Source organism: Vipera berus (assembly GCF_964194415.1).
Source record: "Vipera berus genome assembly, chromosome: 1".
Classification (NCBI taxonomy): domain Eukaryota; kingdom Metazoa; phylum Chordata; class Lepidosauria; order Squamata; family Viperidae; genus Vipera; species Vipera berus.
This window is the reverse complement of record NC_138202.1, coordinates 353,691,044-353,707,904: the sequence shown is the minus strand read 5'-3', so window position 1 is coordinate 353,707,904 and position 16,861 is coordinate 353,691,044. Positions and strand designations below refer to the sequence as shown.

At 41.9% G+C, this 16,861-nt stretch overlaps 1 protein-coding gene across 1 annotated transcript in view; it reads left to right on the top strand.

Annotated features, from left to right (window-relative positions):
* The window catches only part of AATF (apoptosis antagonizing transcription factor), a gene marked incomplete at its 5' end in the record, with an annotated part of 117,019 nt that extends 100,635 nt beyond the window's left edge, over positions 1–16,384 (top strand). Inside the window, one exon of the mRNA XM_081346588.1 lies at positions 15,824–16,384. Coding sequence (XP_081202714.1) covers positions 15,824–15,887 — 64 coding nt within the window. The 3' untranslated portion in view covers positions 15,888–16,384. The remainder of the gene's footprint in view (positions 1–15,823) is intronic.
* Positions 16,385–16,861: the final 477 nt, after the last annotated feature.

Here is a 16,861-nt window from a genome sequence, read left to right as displayed (position 1 = left end):
CCATAGACATCTATTCTATATGGACTAGCATGGTCTAGTGCAGGGGTAGGCAACCTTGGCTCTTTTATGACTCGTGGACTTCAACTCCCAGAATTCCTGAGTCAGCTATGCTGAGGGGAAAGGGAGAGGTTTCCAAGCTGAGCGCTCAGGAATTCTGGGAGTTGAAGTCCACGAGTCATAAAAGGGCCAAGGTTGCCTAAAGTAAAGGTAAAGTTTCCCCCGCACATGTGTGCTAGTCGTTTCCGACTCTAGGGGCCGGTGCTCATCTCCGTTTCAAAGCCGAAGAGCCAGCGCTTGTCCGAGGACGTCTCCGTAGTCATGTGGCCGGCATGACTGGACACCAAAGGCGCACGGAACGCTGTTACCTTCCCACCGTAGTGGTCCCTATTTTTCTACTTGCATTTTTACGTGCTTTCGAACTGCTAGGTTGGCAGAAGCTGGGACGAGTAACAGGCGCTCACTCTGTTACGCGGCACTCGGGATTCGACCCGCCAAACTGCCGACCTTCCGATCGACAAGCTCAGCGTCCTAACCCACTGAGCCACCGCGTCCCTATCAAGGTTGCCTACTCCTGGTTTAGTGGTTAAAGCACCAGGCTAGAAACCAGGAGACTATGAGGTGATTTTGGGCTAAAATCATCAGGTGGCCATGAGTTCTAACCTGCCTCAGGCATGAATGTCAGCTGGGTGACTTTATGCCTCTCTCTCTCTCTCTCTCTCTCTCTCTCTCTCTCTCTCTCTCTCTCTCTCTCTCTCTCTCTCTCTCTCTCTCTCTCTCTCTCTCTCTCTCCCTCTCCCTCTCCCTCTCCCTCTCCCTCTCCCCCCCTCCCTCCCTCCCTCTCTCTCTCTCTCTCCCTCTCCCTCCCTCCCTCCCTCCCTCCCTCCCTCCCTCCCTCCCTCTCTCTCTCTCTCTCTCTCTCTCTCTCTCTCTCTCTCTCTCTCTCTCTCTCCCCAGCCTACCTCACAGGATTGTCATTGTGGGGGAAAATAGGAGGAAAGAGGGAGTATTAGATATGATCACCACCTTGAGCTTTTTTAAAAAAATAAAAATAATAAAGGCAGGATATAAGTCAAATTGCACACTGATTTTAAGCCAAACCAGCCATCGTGAGGGTCACCCAGCCAAGCTGGAAGGTGGGAGACAAAAGGCAGGGCGAAGGGAAGATGCCTTCGCCTGTCCCCAAATTTTGCCTGGGGAATCTGCCGCTGTGAGAGGAAGGAGAACCTAGCCCAGGGCTCAGATTTCAGTCACGTCATTTGGGCCAAAGCTCCATGGGGGTGGGGGGAAGGAAGGAAGGAAGGAAGGAAGGAAGGAAGGAAGGAAGAAGACTGACAGTCCTTTGCTTCGGTCTCCCTGTCCCCCACCCCCCCAAGTGAAAGGAAGCAGACAATTTCAAGAATGGCCACACCGCAAGTCTATAATTGGAGTGGGACGGCAGCCCACAGCCAGGCCAAGAGATCGTAGCTCTGGCATGCGAGGAGGAGGAGGAGGAGGAGGACGTTGAGAGGGTGAAATTGCATGGAGTGTGAAGGGCGGAAGGGGGAGGAGGAGCACCTGGCATGACCAACCCTTCCCCTTCGTGCAGCGTCCTTCCAGCCCTCCCTCGTTGCCCATTTCTCTCTCTCTTTCCCCCCCCCCCCACAAAGTCCATATAAATCTTGTTCTTTATATCCAGGCCGATGGGTGATCAGGGCTTGACTTTGGGGCTCTGGAATGGCAGAGCTAAAAACCTTGGGAAGATGGAGTTGATAACCAACCTTCCCTTGGGGAGCGAGAGGTCCTGCAGGGCTAGGTGTCTCTTCCCACGTTCTCCAGTGGACGTCTCTGTGAACGTGTGTGCATAGGCTTCTTGCACATACCCCCGCCCTCTTTTTTTAAAATACAAAAACACTGTGTGTGTGTGTGTGTGTGTGTGTGTGTGTGTGTGTTTGTGTGTGTGTGTGATTTTTGCAGCTGCTGTGGCTTCATGAGGGTGAGGTTGCCACCTAGTGTTCATTTGTTTTTCTTTTCAAGTTGGGGAAGGCAGGTGAGCCCGAAGCGGAAGGAGAAAAATTCGCTTCGTCCATTCCGTGCTGGAGGTTTCCTTACAGCGCGCATCGCCCCATTGGCTGGGAATCTGGTGCTGCTGTTTGCTTTGGTGGCTGCCTGGTTCTTCCCCAAGAGCAAGGTCATTCTGTGACCTTGGGTGTCTTGTAAGCCCCGTGTAGCGTACAAGTCACGCGAAGTGTTAGTACCATTTTACGATGCCTTGGTAAGGCCACACTTGGAATGCTGCATCCGGTTTTGCTCACCACGATATAAAAAAGATGTCGAGACTCTAGAATGATGCAGAGAAGAGCAGCAAAGAGCAGAAAAAGCTGATTAGGGAACTGGAAGCTAAAACATAAAGAACGGTTGCTGGAATTGGGTACGTCTGGTCTGATGAAAAGAAGGACTAGGGGTGACATGATAGCCGTGTCTAAGGGGCTGCCCCAAAGAAGAGGGAGTCAAGCTATTCTCCAAAGCACCCGAAGGCAGGAGAAGAAGCAACGGATGGAAACTAATCAAGGAGAGAAGCAACCTAGAACTAAGGAGAAATTTCCTCACAGTGAGAACAATCAGTGGAATAGAGTAGAATAGAATAGAATAGAATAGAATAGAATAGAATAGAATAGAATAGAATAGAATAGAATAGAATAGAATAGAATAGAATAGAATAGAATAGAATAGAATAGAATAGAATCTTTATTGAGAATAGAATAGAATAGAATCTATATTGAGAATAGAATAGAATAGAATCTTTATTGAGAATAGAATAGAATAGAATAGAATAGAATAGAATAGAATAGAATCTTTATTAGATTGAGAATAGAATAGAATAGAATAGAATAGAATAGAATAGAATAGAATAGAATAGAATAGAATAGAATAGAATAGAATAGAATAGAATAGATAATTCATTCCAGGAGTAAAGGTCATTCTAGAAGAATAGAATAGAATAGAATAGAATAGAATAGAATAGAATAGAATAGAATAGAATAGAATAGAATAGAATAGAATAGAATCTTTATTGAGAATAGAATAGAATAGAATCTATATTGAGAATAGAATAGAATAGAATAGAATCTATATTGAGAATAGAATAGAATAGAATCTTTATTGAGAATAGAATAGAATAGAATCTTTATTGAGAATAGAATAGAATAGAATCTATATTGAGAATAGAATAGAATAGAATCTTGAGAATAGAATAGAATAGAATCTTTATTGAGAATAGAATAGAATAGAATCTTTATTGAGAATAGAATAGAATAGAATCTTTATTGAGAATAGAATAGAATAGAATCTATATTGAGAATAGAATAGAATAGAATATTGAGAATAGAATAGAATAGAATAGAATCTTTATTGAGAATAGAATAGAATAGAAATTGAGAATAGAATAGAATAGAATATTGAGAATAGAATAGAATAGAATAGAATCTTTATTGAGAATAGAATAGAATAGAATATTGAGAATAGAATAGAATAGAATAGAATCTATATTGAGAATAGAATAGAATAGAATATTGAGAATAGAATAGAATAGAATCTTTATTGAGAATAGAATAGAATCTATATTGAGAATAGAATAGAATAGAATAGAATAGAATCTTTATTGAGAATAGAATAGAATAGAATAGAATCTTTATTGAGAATAGAATAGAATAGAATCTATTGAGAATAGAATAGAATAGAATCTTTATTGAGAATAGAATAGAATAGAATCTATATTGAGAATAGAATAGAATAGAATAGAATCTTTATAGAGAATAGAATAGAATCTTTATTGAGAATAGAATAGAATAGAATAGAATCTTTATTGAGAATAGAATAGAATCTTTATTGAGAATAGAATAGAATAGAATCTTTATTGAGAATAGAATAGAATAGAATCTATATTGAGAATAGAATAGAATAGAATCTTTATTGAGAATAGAATAGAATAGAATAGAATCTTTATTGAGAATAGAATAGAATCTTTATTGAGAATAGAATAGAATAGAATCTATTGAGAATAGAATAGAATAGAATAGAATATTGAGAATAGAATAGAATAGAATAGAATAACTTTATTGTCACTTTAAATGTACGCTAATCAGCATACATTACAATGAAATTTCGTTGCATTCAGCTCTCAAAGGGTAACCACCTCCAATATACACTACATAAATATGTATACACACACACATACACACACACATGACACAAGAGAAACAACACAAAACCGCTTCCCTCCAGAAGTTGTGGGTGCTCCAACACTGGAGGTTTGCAAGAAGAGATTGGATAGCTATCACTGGAGGTTTGCAAGAAGAGATTGGATAGCTATTTGTCTGGAATGGCCTATAGGTCTCCTGCCTGAGCAGAAGCTTGGATTAGAAGACCTCCAGATCTGTTTTTATGTTAAGTCCCTGCCTGAAATCCCCTGAAAATTGTTATTGGGCTGTTGTTTAGGGCCTTTCAAGACTTAAGTAGTGGGGCTTACCTGCGCATTAGTGCAGCTCTCTAGAAAATGTTGAGATAATGAAGCAGTTTTTTTAAAAAAATCTTCATTTCTTAGTCTTTTTCCTCTTACTTTCCAGCTGGGGAACAACATGGTTGTAAATAAACCAACAATTTACAATCTTCCATTAGTTGGTCATGGATAGGTCACAGAAAAGTGAACTTAGTAGCATTAGGAGAGGTGTGTATATATTTAAAAAAATCCAAGTGTACTGAACCTGTACAGGTCCCCTTGATTTGGCTACGTCCAGACTAGGTGTAATCTTGGGGAAAAAAGACTATAAAACCCATCAGTACAGCTTCGAGAAGTCCAAGTGTGTATAAGAATCAAGCTTTCCTTTGCTGGTGCCTCAGTTTCCCCCTAGTTTATTCATCTCCCTATGGGTATAGGATTGTAGTTTGTAGTAATCTCAGTCTTCGGAACACGAAAGCACCAAGATAGCGGAGGAATTGGGTGGATCGGGTAGACTAATATACTTTGGACCAGTGTGTTTCTCAACCTGGTCAGATGCACAAAGCTTTGAAAGCATCCTGTCGTAGTGTATTACTGTCTGGTTTGGCGGTATCATTGTTTCGGACAGGAAGGCTGTGCAGAGTGGTGAGAACGGCAGGAAAAGATTATCGGAAGTTCCCTTCCTTCTGTCCCGGGACAGGGCATAGAAGCGATGCTTGACCAGGATCCGCAGAATTGTCTGGGACACTACACATCCTCTTCGGGAGGAGGCGTTGCGGTATCCGAAGCACAACAACTAGATTCTGTAACAGCTTCATACCATAGAGTAGCAACCTTGTTAACTCTCAAGACTCTTTTGTCCGCTATGTATTCGAAATGGACTGACATAAAGGGGAGGAGAGCCGGTAACCTGGAGGTTAATACAGCTGCCTAGTATGCAAGCTGCCTAGGTTCAAATCCCACAAAGGGCGCGCGCGCACACACACACACACACACACACACACACACACACACAAACACACACACACACAAAATAATAATAATAATAAAGTTGGAAGGGACCGTGGAGGTCATCTAGTCCAACCCCTGCTCAGGCAGGAAACCCTATACCATTTCAGACAAATGGCTGTCCAGGCTCTTCTTCAAAACTTCCAGTGTTGGAGCATTCACAGCTTCTGGAGGCAGGTGGTTCCACTGGTTAATTGTTCTAACTGTCAGGAAATTCCTCCTTAGTTCTAGGTTGCCTCTCTCCTTGGTTAGTTTCCATCCGTTAGTTTCCTATTATTCATCAATATAAACTAGGTCAGGTTGGTTTCATGGGTGCCAAAGGTGACCCCAGTTTGTCAACAGGACCCCCTAAGTGAAAGCCATTTAATTACGTTCACCCCCCAAAGAACCGTTTCTCAACCACGGCAGCTTTAAGATGGGTGGACTTCAACTCCCAGAATTCCCCAGCCAGCCATGCTTAAAGTTGAGATGAGATGAGGTGGGGTGGGGTGGAGTGGGGTGGACCTAGCTTATTACAAATAATAGGAACCTAGGCTTATTGGTGAACTTGTACAAAAATTGTCTGTTGTCATGATTTGGGTTATCCAGGTCTGGAAGAGGACCAAAGGCTTTTGGGATGTGTGGCAAGCTAAAATTAAACTCTATACATAAAAAGTAGCTTTAAATCTAGTTTGTCATCTCTACTCTAAAATTACATACTATAAAATGTTCTTTGAAGAACATTTTTATTATCCATAGCGCAGTGGTTCCTAATAGTTAGAGAAGACAGAGGTGATTGAGCGCATGGGACTCAAAGAATGAGATCATGTATTAAGAGGAAATAATTAAGAAAAACTTACTTATTTAGGGTCATCCTGTTTATTGTATATTTCAAGTAGGACGCAGCAATGCTTTGAATTCGGTGTCCATTTATTGTTCTGAAACTGTAAAATCCCCCCAAAAAGACTCATCTGCTTTAAAGTGTTAAGTACAGACTCTGCTGTTTTTTTGCCCTCCCATATACCTAGAGCTCCTTTTAGAGATAAATCTGAAACACTTTTTTAAAAAAAGATTATACCGCTCGCTATTAGGTTTTGCAATAACCAGCAGTCAAAGGTAAATGTGTAATGTAAGCCTTAAAATCAGTTATAAAATGTGCAATGCAAATAGGGAGACTCAACCCAGCCTCGTGGTTTTAAGCTCTGATTGCAGTAAAATAAATTAATGAATCTATGTCACATTGCAAAAGTTTCACAGCTGTGACTGTTAAAAATTCAACAGAGAACAGATACATTCTAAACACACAAAACAGAAGCTGTGACGAACCATCTAAATATAATCTAGAATGGCAAGTGAGATAAGAGAGTTTCAAAAAGTTTTAAATCTATCTCTGAAGCCTGGGCAAACAAACTCCATTCTCTGTCTGTCTGTTCATCCATCTATCCATCCTCCCATCAAATTTCTCTACTGCCTGTCGCACTTGCACGAACCTCGGCAGTTTGCAGATAAAATGACAACAGTATATAAAAGCCAACGTTAAAAACAAAATTAAAACAGAATCAAAAAGAACGATTGCAAAGTGAAAAGGCAGAAGAAGTACTTTTTCTACGTTTGCTTTCCAAGTATAGTAATCCTCATCATTGTTCCTGTCCCATGTTCGTTATTTCATGTTGAAACTTGGATTCAGATCTGTGTTTAACAAACTTATCCCAAAATTAAGATACACCAACGCAGGCATTTCTGCCCGTGAGCTGAAGTACAAGCCAGAAAGATATCTTCATTTAATCATAGTTTCCTAGTTCATTTGAAGTGGGCAGAGGTGTTGGAAGTTTTCAGAACAGATCAAGATTTATTAAACCACAGTTGGAAATCGGCTTAATATTCTGCTTTGTTCCAAAGGCATTAAGTATCATTTCCTACATGGTGGCATAAGAATTACTGTAACAAATCAACAACAACCAACAAAAAAAAAACACCCATCTCTGTTCGGATTTTAAAAATCTGTTAAAACGTAAAAGCTCATCCCATGTAATAATCGAAAGTCTTAATTGGATGTGATTACCAAAAGCCTCCTATGCAGAAGAAGGGAAGGCATTGCCGCTCCGTTCTGCAAGTGGAATTTAGTGCGTTCCCAAATCTTTACCCCTTTGTCTGAAAATGCAAAGACAAAGAAGATCAATGAACAGAGGATTTATGGCATGGAATAGATTTAGGCAAGAGTCTGGATATAAATTCAAGAGATGGGAAGAGAAGCAGAAAGGAAAAACACAAAATAAGCGAGATGGATTCCCGAGGAACAAAGTGTCTGCTTTGTCTGAACGACGTTTAAAATCTGTTGTAGAGGAAGTTCACAGAGGCAGCAAGCTTTAGAAAACAGATAGTCCTCGAATTACGACCACAATTGAACCCAAAATTTCTGCTGCTAAGCAAGACAATTGACTAGTACTCACCGTCTCCTGGTGATTGGTCCAAATTTCTCAGCTGGCTTGCAGGGCTAAGGCAGAACTAGAACTCACCGTCTCCTAGTGAATGGTCCAAAGTTACCCTGCTGGCTTGCAGGGCTAAGGCAGAACTAGAACTCACCTTCTCCTGGTGGTTGGCCCAAAGGTACCATACCGGTTTTCATGGCTAAGGCAGAACTAGTACTCACCGTCTCCTGGTGAATGGTCCAAATTATCTAGCTGGCTTGCAGGGCTAAGGCAGAACTAGAACTCACCGTCTCCTGGTAAATGGTCCAAAGTTACCCTGCTGGCTTGCAGGGCTAAGGCAGAACTAGAACTCACCATCTCCTGGTGGTTGGCCCAAAGGTACCATACCGGTTTTCATGGCTAAGGCAGAACTAGAACTCACCATCTCCTGGTGATTGGCCCAAAGGTACCATACCGGTTTTCATGGCTAAGGCAGAACTAGCTCCTGATTTGTAGTCCAGCACCTTAACCACCACACCAGACTGGCTTTCCTCCCTGTATCAGTTGCATTGCTAGGCCTAAATTGTAGGAAAAAATTTGCTCTCCTTTAATCTCTCAACATTCCTGGCCTAGACACCAGCCTCTCTCTTCTGTGGGCAGTGCGTCACGTCAAGAGTGCCCGAATGCAGCTAACTGGTCCAGCCTTCTCCTCTTGCTTTAAGAAAGGCATAAAGGATTAAGCCCAGGCACTCCCTTAGTTTTACAGCCAATGGCTCGCGATAACTTTCCCCACCTCCCCTACAAACCAGGTTTTATGATAATATAGTAAAAATATTAAATTAGAAAATGCCTCACCAAGGGTGATAAAACCTTATTGCAGTGGAAATAGGTAATTATTCCCAGCTCAGCCTAAAATGACAGTTTAAAAGAAATAAAAATGTTACTGCCCATTACTGGCTCTCGCAGATTGTGATAAAGGGGAAGTTAAATTTTAATTCAGGCAAGTCTCCTGATTCAACCCCGGGCCTTCCACCCAGTTGCAAGCCTTAGCAATTACAGATGCTGTAAGTTACTCCTGGCCTTTGATAGTTTTTGATTCCTTCTTTTCTTCCTCCCCACCCATCCCCTCCTGGCTGCCTCTTTGTGCCTGGATAGGAAATGCAGATTGGAACTAAGTTGGCAAATTGTTTGAGGGTGGGGGCATCCTCCTCCCTCCCCACTGGTGGAGCAGTGGGCTAATGCCTCCTTAAGTAACACCAGCTGCCTGCAATTAGTGCAGGTTCGCATCCCACCAGGCTCAAGGTTGACTCAGCCTTCCATCCTTCCGAGGTAGGTAAAATGAGGACCCAGATTGTTGGGGGCAATTAAGCTGACTTTGTAATAATGCCACTTGGGGTGTGTGTGAAAGCCCTAATAAGCAGGCATATACATAGAATGAAGGCTACTGCTAAGCTTGTAAGCCGCCCTGAGTCTTCGGAGAAGGGCGGGATATAAATGGAATTAAAAAAACACACCAAATGAATCACTGCTAGTATCGTAAGCTAGCTAAGGTGGAGTCCTGCTAATAGGCCAAAGATTTTCTCTCTCTGCAGGTAGTTCTCGACTTACAACCGTTCGCTTAGCAACCGTTTGAAGCTATGACCAACCCCAAAAAAGGAGACTTACGATCCAGATGGGGAAGTTCCGATGGTTGGGCCTCCTTTGCAATCGCGTGACATGGCAACACGGCCACGTGTGACAGCCATTTGTAGCAACCATTACAACATATGGCCATATTGGGCAGGCTCCATTATGGTCATATGTCAAGGACTGCCCGTATGTGGTAATAATAATAATAATAATAATAATAATAATAATAATAATAATAATAATAATAATAATAATAATAATAATAATACAAAAAAAACTGCGCTACTCGGAACACCTTACATTTTAAAGAGGTACCTGGTTGATACCTAGGATGCTGGCAGCAACCCGTGTCAACCATTAGTGCCAGTCAATTTGAGTGTTCAGTTGACTGAGTTTCATGTTTTTTAATAATAATAATAATAATAATAATAATAATAATAATAATAATAATAATACTACAAAAAAAACTGCGCTACTCGGAACACCTTACATTTTAAAGAGGTACCTGGTTGATACCTAGGATGCTGGCAGCAACCCGTGTCAACCATTAGTGCCAGTCAATTTGAGTGTTCAGTTGACTGAGTTTCATGTTTTTTAATAATAATAATAATAATAATAATAATAATAATAATAATAATAATAATAATAATAATGATAAAGTTGGAAGGGACCTTGGAGGTCATCTAGTCCAACCTACTCAGGCTGGAAAAGTGGTTGTTTCAATCTCTTTAAGAACATAAGAATTCTGCTGATTCAGACCCCACTTAGTTTCCCGCACTGTGAACCTCAGTATTTCTTTTTTTGTTGTTGTTGTTGTTCAATATTTTATTATTATTTTTATAGTCACAAATCCTTAATATTTTATCAGCAACATATTGCCTGCGTTCCAATGTTTAGTTTACTAATACATGTTAAACTCCTCGTTTTTCTAGCCATTGATAAAATGTATCCCCTGTTGTATAGTATTCTGAAATCTTCCTTCTCTTTCATTTTCAGTGTCAGGTCTGTACCTTTCTGCACGACCTAAAATTTCCTTAATTATCCCTTCCTCTGCTGGCTAACCTCAGCATTTCTGACATTTCGTGAACCAGAATTCGAGGGGAGCGGGTGGCTCTGATCCATCAAAATACAGGCCGTCCTCGACTTACAGCCCTTCATTTAGTAACCGTTCAAAGTTCCAGCGGTCCTGGAAAAAGCGACTGACGTGACGTCCATTTTTCGCACGACCGTTGCAGCATCCCCACGGACACACGATCAAAATTCAGACGCTTGGCAACTGGTTTGTGTTTCACGGCGGTTACAGTGTCCCGGGGTCACGTGATCCCCTTTTTGTGACTTCCTGACAAGCAAAGCCTGGGGAAGCCAGATTCATTTAGCAACCATCTTTAGTCACTTAGCAACTGCCGTGAGTCACCTAACAGCTTGATTTTCAGAGTTTTGTACTTTTCCCTGTGGGCAGACGTGTAGATCTGGAAAAGCCGTTCTCCTGCCACTCAGAATATTGCCGAGCCTTTTTTGCAGCTGTACAACGAATGGTCCTCATCTTTCTCTTCATAGAGTCAAACACAAGGGCTAAATTCTGCCTCACAGAAATATTTATCATATTCAAGGGCTCCCATCCTATGATGGTAAGAAATATTGCTGCCTCTCAGCCCAGATTTAAGAACCTTTAGATATCCAATATGTTGACCTACAGTTAATTTCACAATTACTACCTTGGGCTTGATTGAGGGATCCTAAAAAAATAAAGTTTCATTTTTTTTCCCCTGAAGCACCCATCCTTTCCACATGTCCTCCCCCAACATAGTCCCCATGGGTATTTTTTTTTAAAAAATCTTCTTAATTTTAATTGTTTTGTATTATCTTTTTATCATTTTGTAAGCCACCCAAAGTGGCCACAGCACTGAGATGGGCAGCATATATAAACAAACAGAACAAACATATAATTTGTTTAATTTGGAAAGAGGAATTGCCTGGAAAATAAGAGGATTTTTCTCTCCTTCCTGCTGCACCCTTGTTTATTTTTTTAAGTTGGGAGGATTGTGTCTGTTCACATTTTTATTATTATTATTCTAGCACTGCTGCTCTTGAGTAATTTTGCCTTATATCCGGATTTCATTATTTTTTAAATACAAAGCATGTCTTGTTTGCGTAGCATGTAGTTTGACGGCTCTGGATTGCTTCCTATGAATAATGTTTGAATTATTCTCCGCAAATGGATACATCTCTTCCCGTGCCACGATAAAACATACAAACCAAGCAGTTATCGTGGAAGAAAATATTTAGGAAACCAGGGATTTTAAAGCCTGGCTTGGCTATAGTTATAAATTCATGAAGATTATTAACCTTACGCTTTGCAAAGCTTGGCTAATTATATCTGTGGACTCTTTTTAAGAATTTTGGACAGCTACCTAAATCAGGGGTATCCAAGCTTGGTGACTTTTAAAATTTGTGGACTTCCAGCCAGCCAAATGTAAGACTTGTGGATTTCAATGCTAGCTGGGGAGTTCTGGCAGCTGAAGTCCACAAGCCTTAAAAGTTAACAAGCTCGGACACCCCTGACTTGAACAGTATCTCCAGTTGTATGTTTATATATTTAACATCTGTGATGTCTGCAAGCTGTTTTTTCCCGAATCTGTTCTACCTTCCTGGCGTTGGGACCTACGACTGCTTCTTTATCACGTGTAACACACACACACACACCAAACTAACCCATCTTTATTTTAATTCAGCGAACAACATTCCGCTTGTCCAAAAACCGCAATCAATTTGAACATCGTTGCGGGCTTGAGTTGATTGTCTCTCCTTCAAGTATTATGTCAGTCTCCAGGAAGAAAGGATAACATATATGAAAACGAAATTACAATCCCATACAACCTGGCTGATTGAATCGTCCGTCCTTTCATTGCCGTGGTTCTCGTACATTCCTATTAAAATATTCAATCTTGTTCCTTCCTTGAAAAGCCTTGTTTGGAAAGGGCAAACTTTGAGGAGGAACAAAAAAAAAACCCCAAAAAACCACAAACCAACCCTCATTCCCCGGAGAGATGGAATCTAATGCTCCTGTCGTATTTACATATTGGGAGGCCGTGTGTGTGTGTGTGTGTGTGTGTGTGTGTGTGTGAGAGAGAGAGAGAGAGAGAGAGAGAGAGAGAGAGAGAGAGAGAGAGAGAGAGAGAGAGAGAGAGAGAGAGATGCATTGCAGAAGATCTTTGCAGCCCTGTTGTTTATTAATAAGTGCATTTTTAATTATCGGGTGGCCTTTTTGCTTGAAGAACCAGATGACATGGCAGGTCCTGCCTTGTGTAAATTGACCTTGGGAAGTTACTTGTCCTACACACGCGCGTGCACGCGCGCACAGACACACACACACAAACATATCGTCCCTGCAGAATGTGCCTACAGCAACATGATTTCATGGGGGCTGTTGAGGCGATGTTTGTTTCTTTATTCGTATCAGAAGCATCCCAATTAAAATAAGGGCATAGTATATGACCTAAAATTTAAAATATAAAATACAAGATCAAAATATTCTATGGCCCCTTTCTATGACTTGTGGCCTTCAACTCCTAGAATGCTGACTCATGAATTCTGGGAGTTGAAGTCCACAAGTCATAGAAAGGGGCCGTAGTTCCCCACCTTGGGTCTGTTCAGTGATTTGAATCATGAGTTGTTAATGTTAATATGTTAACAATATAATAATAATAATAATAATAATAATAATAATAATAATAATAACAACAACAACAACAACAACAACAACTTTGCAAAACACATTAAGAAATTGCAGCTTCCTGCAATAACTCCAGCAAAGCTACAAAAAACTGCACTACTTGGAACATCTTACATTTTAAGGTTGATACCTAGGATGCTGGCAGCAACCTGTGTCAACCATTAGTGCCAGTCAATTTGAGTGTTCAGTTGACTGAGTTTCATGTTTTATGAATAAACGTTTTATAATAATAATAATAATAAAGTTGGAAGGGCCCTTGGAGGTCATCTAGTCCAACCCCGTGCTCAGGCAGGAAACCCTATACCATTTCAGACAAATAGCTGACCAGTCTCTTCTTCAAAACTTCCAGTGTTGCAGCATTCACCACTTCTGGAGGCAGGTTGTTCCGCTGGTTAATTGTTCTGTCAGGAAGTTTCTCCTTAGTTCTAGGTTGCTTCTCTCCTTGATTAGTTTCCACCCGTTGCTTCTTGTCCTGCCTTCAGGGGCTTTGAAGAATAGCTTGACTCCCTCTTCTTTGGGGCCGCCCCTGAGATATTGGAAGACTGCTATCATGTCCCCCCTCGTCCTTCTCTTCATTGAACTAGACATACCCAATTCCAGCAGCCGTTCCTTATATGTTGAGATATGTTAATATATCAACAATGATATCTTGAGATGCTAAAGATAGTAGAAAACGGATAGGTCATCTCTGCCCAGTGGCTGTTCTGATCTTCTGGAGACAATTTTGCTTCCCAGCAAGGAGAAATCGGCTCTCAGATTGTACAATTTCTATTTCTTGGGGAGCGCTGAGCCTCAGCAGCAAATTGTATGCAGGTGGTCCTCAACTAACTGCCATTCATTTAGTGATTGTTGGAAGTTACTACGGCCTGAAAAAAAGAGACTTATGACCGTTTTTCACTACAGTTGTTAAGTGAATCAGTTCAGTTCTTAAATTAGCAGAGCCCTGGTGGCACAGTGGTTAGAATGCAGCATTGCAGGCTGACTCTGCCCACATTCTTGAGTTCGATCCTGACCAGCTCAAGGTCGACTCGGCCTTCCATTCTTCCGACGTCGGTAAAATGAGGACCCAGGTTGTTGGGGGCAATAATGCTGACTCTTAGAGAGGGCTGTAGGGCAGCATATAAGTCTAAGCGCAACACGGTTAAGAAAATCTGGTTTTCCCATTGACTTTGCTTTTCAGAAGGTCACAAAAAGCAATTGCGTGACCCGTGAGTCAGGGCAACCTTCATAAATACATGCCTGTTGCCAAGCGCTCATGCTTTGATCACGTGACCACAGGGATGCTGTAACTGTCATAAGTGTGAAACAACGATCTTAAGTCACTTTTTCAGTGCCATTGTAACTTCAAATGTCACTAAATAAATTGTTGTAAGTAATCATAATGATGATGATGATGATGATGTTGGAAGGGACCTTGGAGGTCATCTAGTCCAACTCCCTGCTGAGGCAGGAAACTGAGGACTGCCTGTATAGCCTATGCCCGTGGTGGCGAATCTATGGCACGCGTTCCACAGGTGGCACACAGGGCGCTCTCTGTGGGCACACACGCTGTCGCCCCAGTCCTAGGCCTTCAGCTGGGTTTTATAAAACCTTTTCGCTTTAGGCCTCCACTGCTGTGTGCAAAAAAAAACAAACAAAAAGGTTCAATCAATGAATCAATTTCAACTTCTCTTGGGGGAAAAAAAAGATCTCGCAAAGTTGGAACTGATTGATTGAAGTTTTTAGTCCCACCCAGTCTGCCTTTACCACCGCAGCCACGCCCACTCAGTGGGCCACACCCACCCAGTGGGCCACACCCACCCAATGGGCCACGCCCACCCGGCACCTGACAATACATAAGTGGGTTTCGGGTTGCAGTTTGGGCACTCGGTCTCTGAAAAGTTCGCCATCACTGGCCTAGGCATAAGAATCTTCTCACCTAATGATCAGCACCTGGTGTTTTTTTTTAAATTCCATTTATATCCCGCCCTTCTCCGAAGACTCAGGGCGGCTTACAAGCTTAGCAGTAGCCTTCATTCTATGTATATGCCTGCTTATTAGGGCTTTCACACACACCCCAAGCGGCATTATTACAAAGTCAGCTTAATTGCCCCCAACAATCTGGGTCCTCATTTTACCTACCTCGGAAGGATGGAAGGCTGAGTCAACCTTGAGCCTGGTGGGACGCGAACCTGCACTAATTGCAGGCAGCTGGTGTTACTTAAGGAGGCATTAGCCCTCTGCTCCACCAAGGCTCTTTTTTAAAAAGTTAAAAGTTTTTTTTAAAGTTAGCTAACCAGTAGCTTGACAGTACATTATATCCGGAAGCTGTTTTGATTTCTCCGTGTAATTTCTCCTCTGTAATCCTGGAATGCTGTGGAGAGTTTTAGCAGCAAGAAGTAACCAGGTCCAATGCTACGTATGCCAAATACAGACGGGCCAGGTGCCGAAACCCCCGGAGAGCCTTCTCTCTTTCACCTTCTTATTTCATCGACTTTATTTTGTGGCTTTCTCCTGGTTCCTGAGCGAGCTAGGCTTGCAAACCTTCATCACTTTTAATAATTTAAAACTGACTGCGTTTCTCTGCCTCCTGTCTCTCTCCCTCCCCTCCAGGACTGAACTGTATCGGTCACTGTTTGGCAAGCTGGTCCACCTGGAAGAAGGAAACCAAGCCTAGTGATCCAAAGGCCACCTTTGCAGGTTCTGGAACGTGGAGGAAGTTCTCAAGTTTGGATAGTTCCACCACCCTACAGGCCTCGTTCAGGGGAGCCAAGGCAGCGTTCATCCATTGGATGGAGAAGGACCTAAGGACCATGATGACACTGGGAAGCCGGAAAAACGTTTTTTGTCCTACTCCCCCCACCCCCACCCCTTTCTGAACTTCTCTCAAGATGAGCGTGTCAATTTGTCACGCTGTTTCCTGTGGGATCTTTAAGGACACAGTGATCACCACTGTCACGGCATCCCGATGGATGGATGGATGGATGGATGGATGGATGGATGGACGGACGGACGGACGGACAGAAGCTGACGCAACTGGCTTGACGAAAAGAAAAAAGATCTTCCTTCAAGTTTCCTGAAAAAACAAAGAAACTTGGTAATACATTGCATAAGTGGATGTTACAACATTGGCCCCAAAAGTCGTGGAATAAAATTGGATTTAATTTTTTTATTTTTTTACAAAAACAAGAACTCTGTGTGTGTGTCTGTGGGTGTGTGCGCGTACGCACACGTGTTTCTTGTAGAGAGAGAGCTGCTAATCTCAGTGAGTGCTCCAGGACAATGCTTCAAGTTCTTTTGATTTTATTCTTAATTGTCCCATCTCAATTCTTCAGCTGTGCCTTTCCTGCAGTTTGAAAGTAGAAATCTAAATTTTTGAATGTCTCTTTGAACGGCACTCTAACGTCCATCCCACCCTCCCAAAAAAGTGGGGTGAAATATTTGGAAGCTAAATTATCATGTTCAAAGATCAAAATTCCTCTCTGCCTTGTGACTGCAGTTTGAAATCTGGAATGCTTACAGCAGGGGTCTTCAAACTTGGCAACTTTAAGACTTGTGGACTTCAACTCCCAGAATTCCTCAGCCAGCCAGTCCACAAGTCTTAAAGTTGCCAAGTTTGAAGACCCCTGGCTAACAGGAACCCCGTGGTTC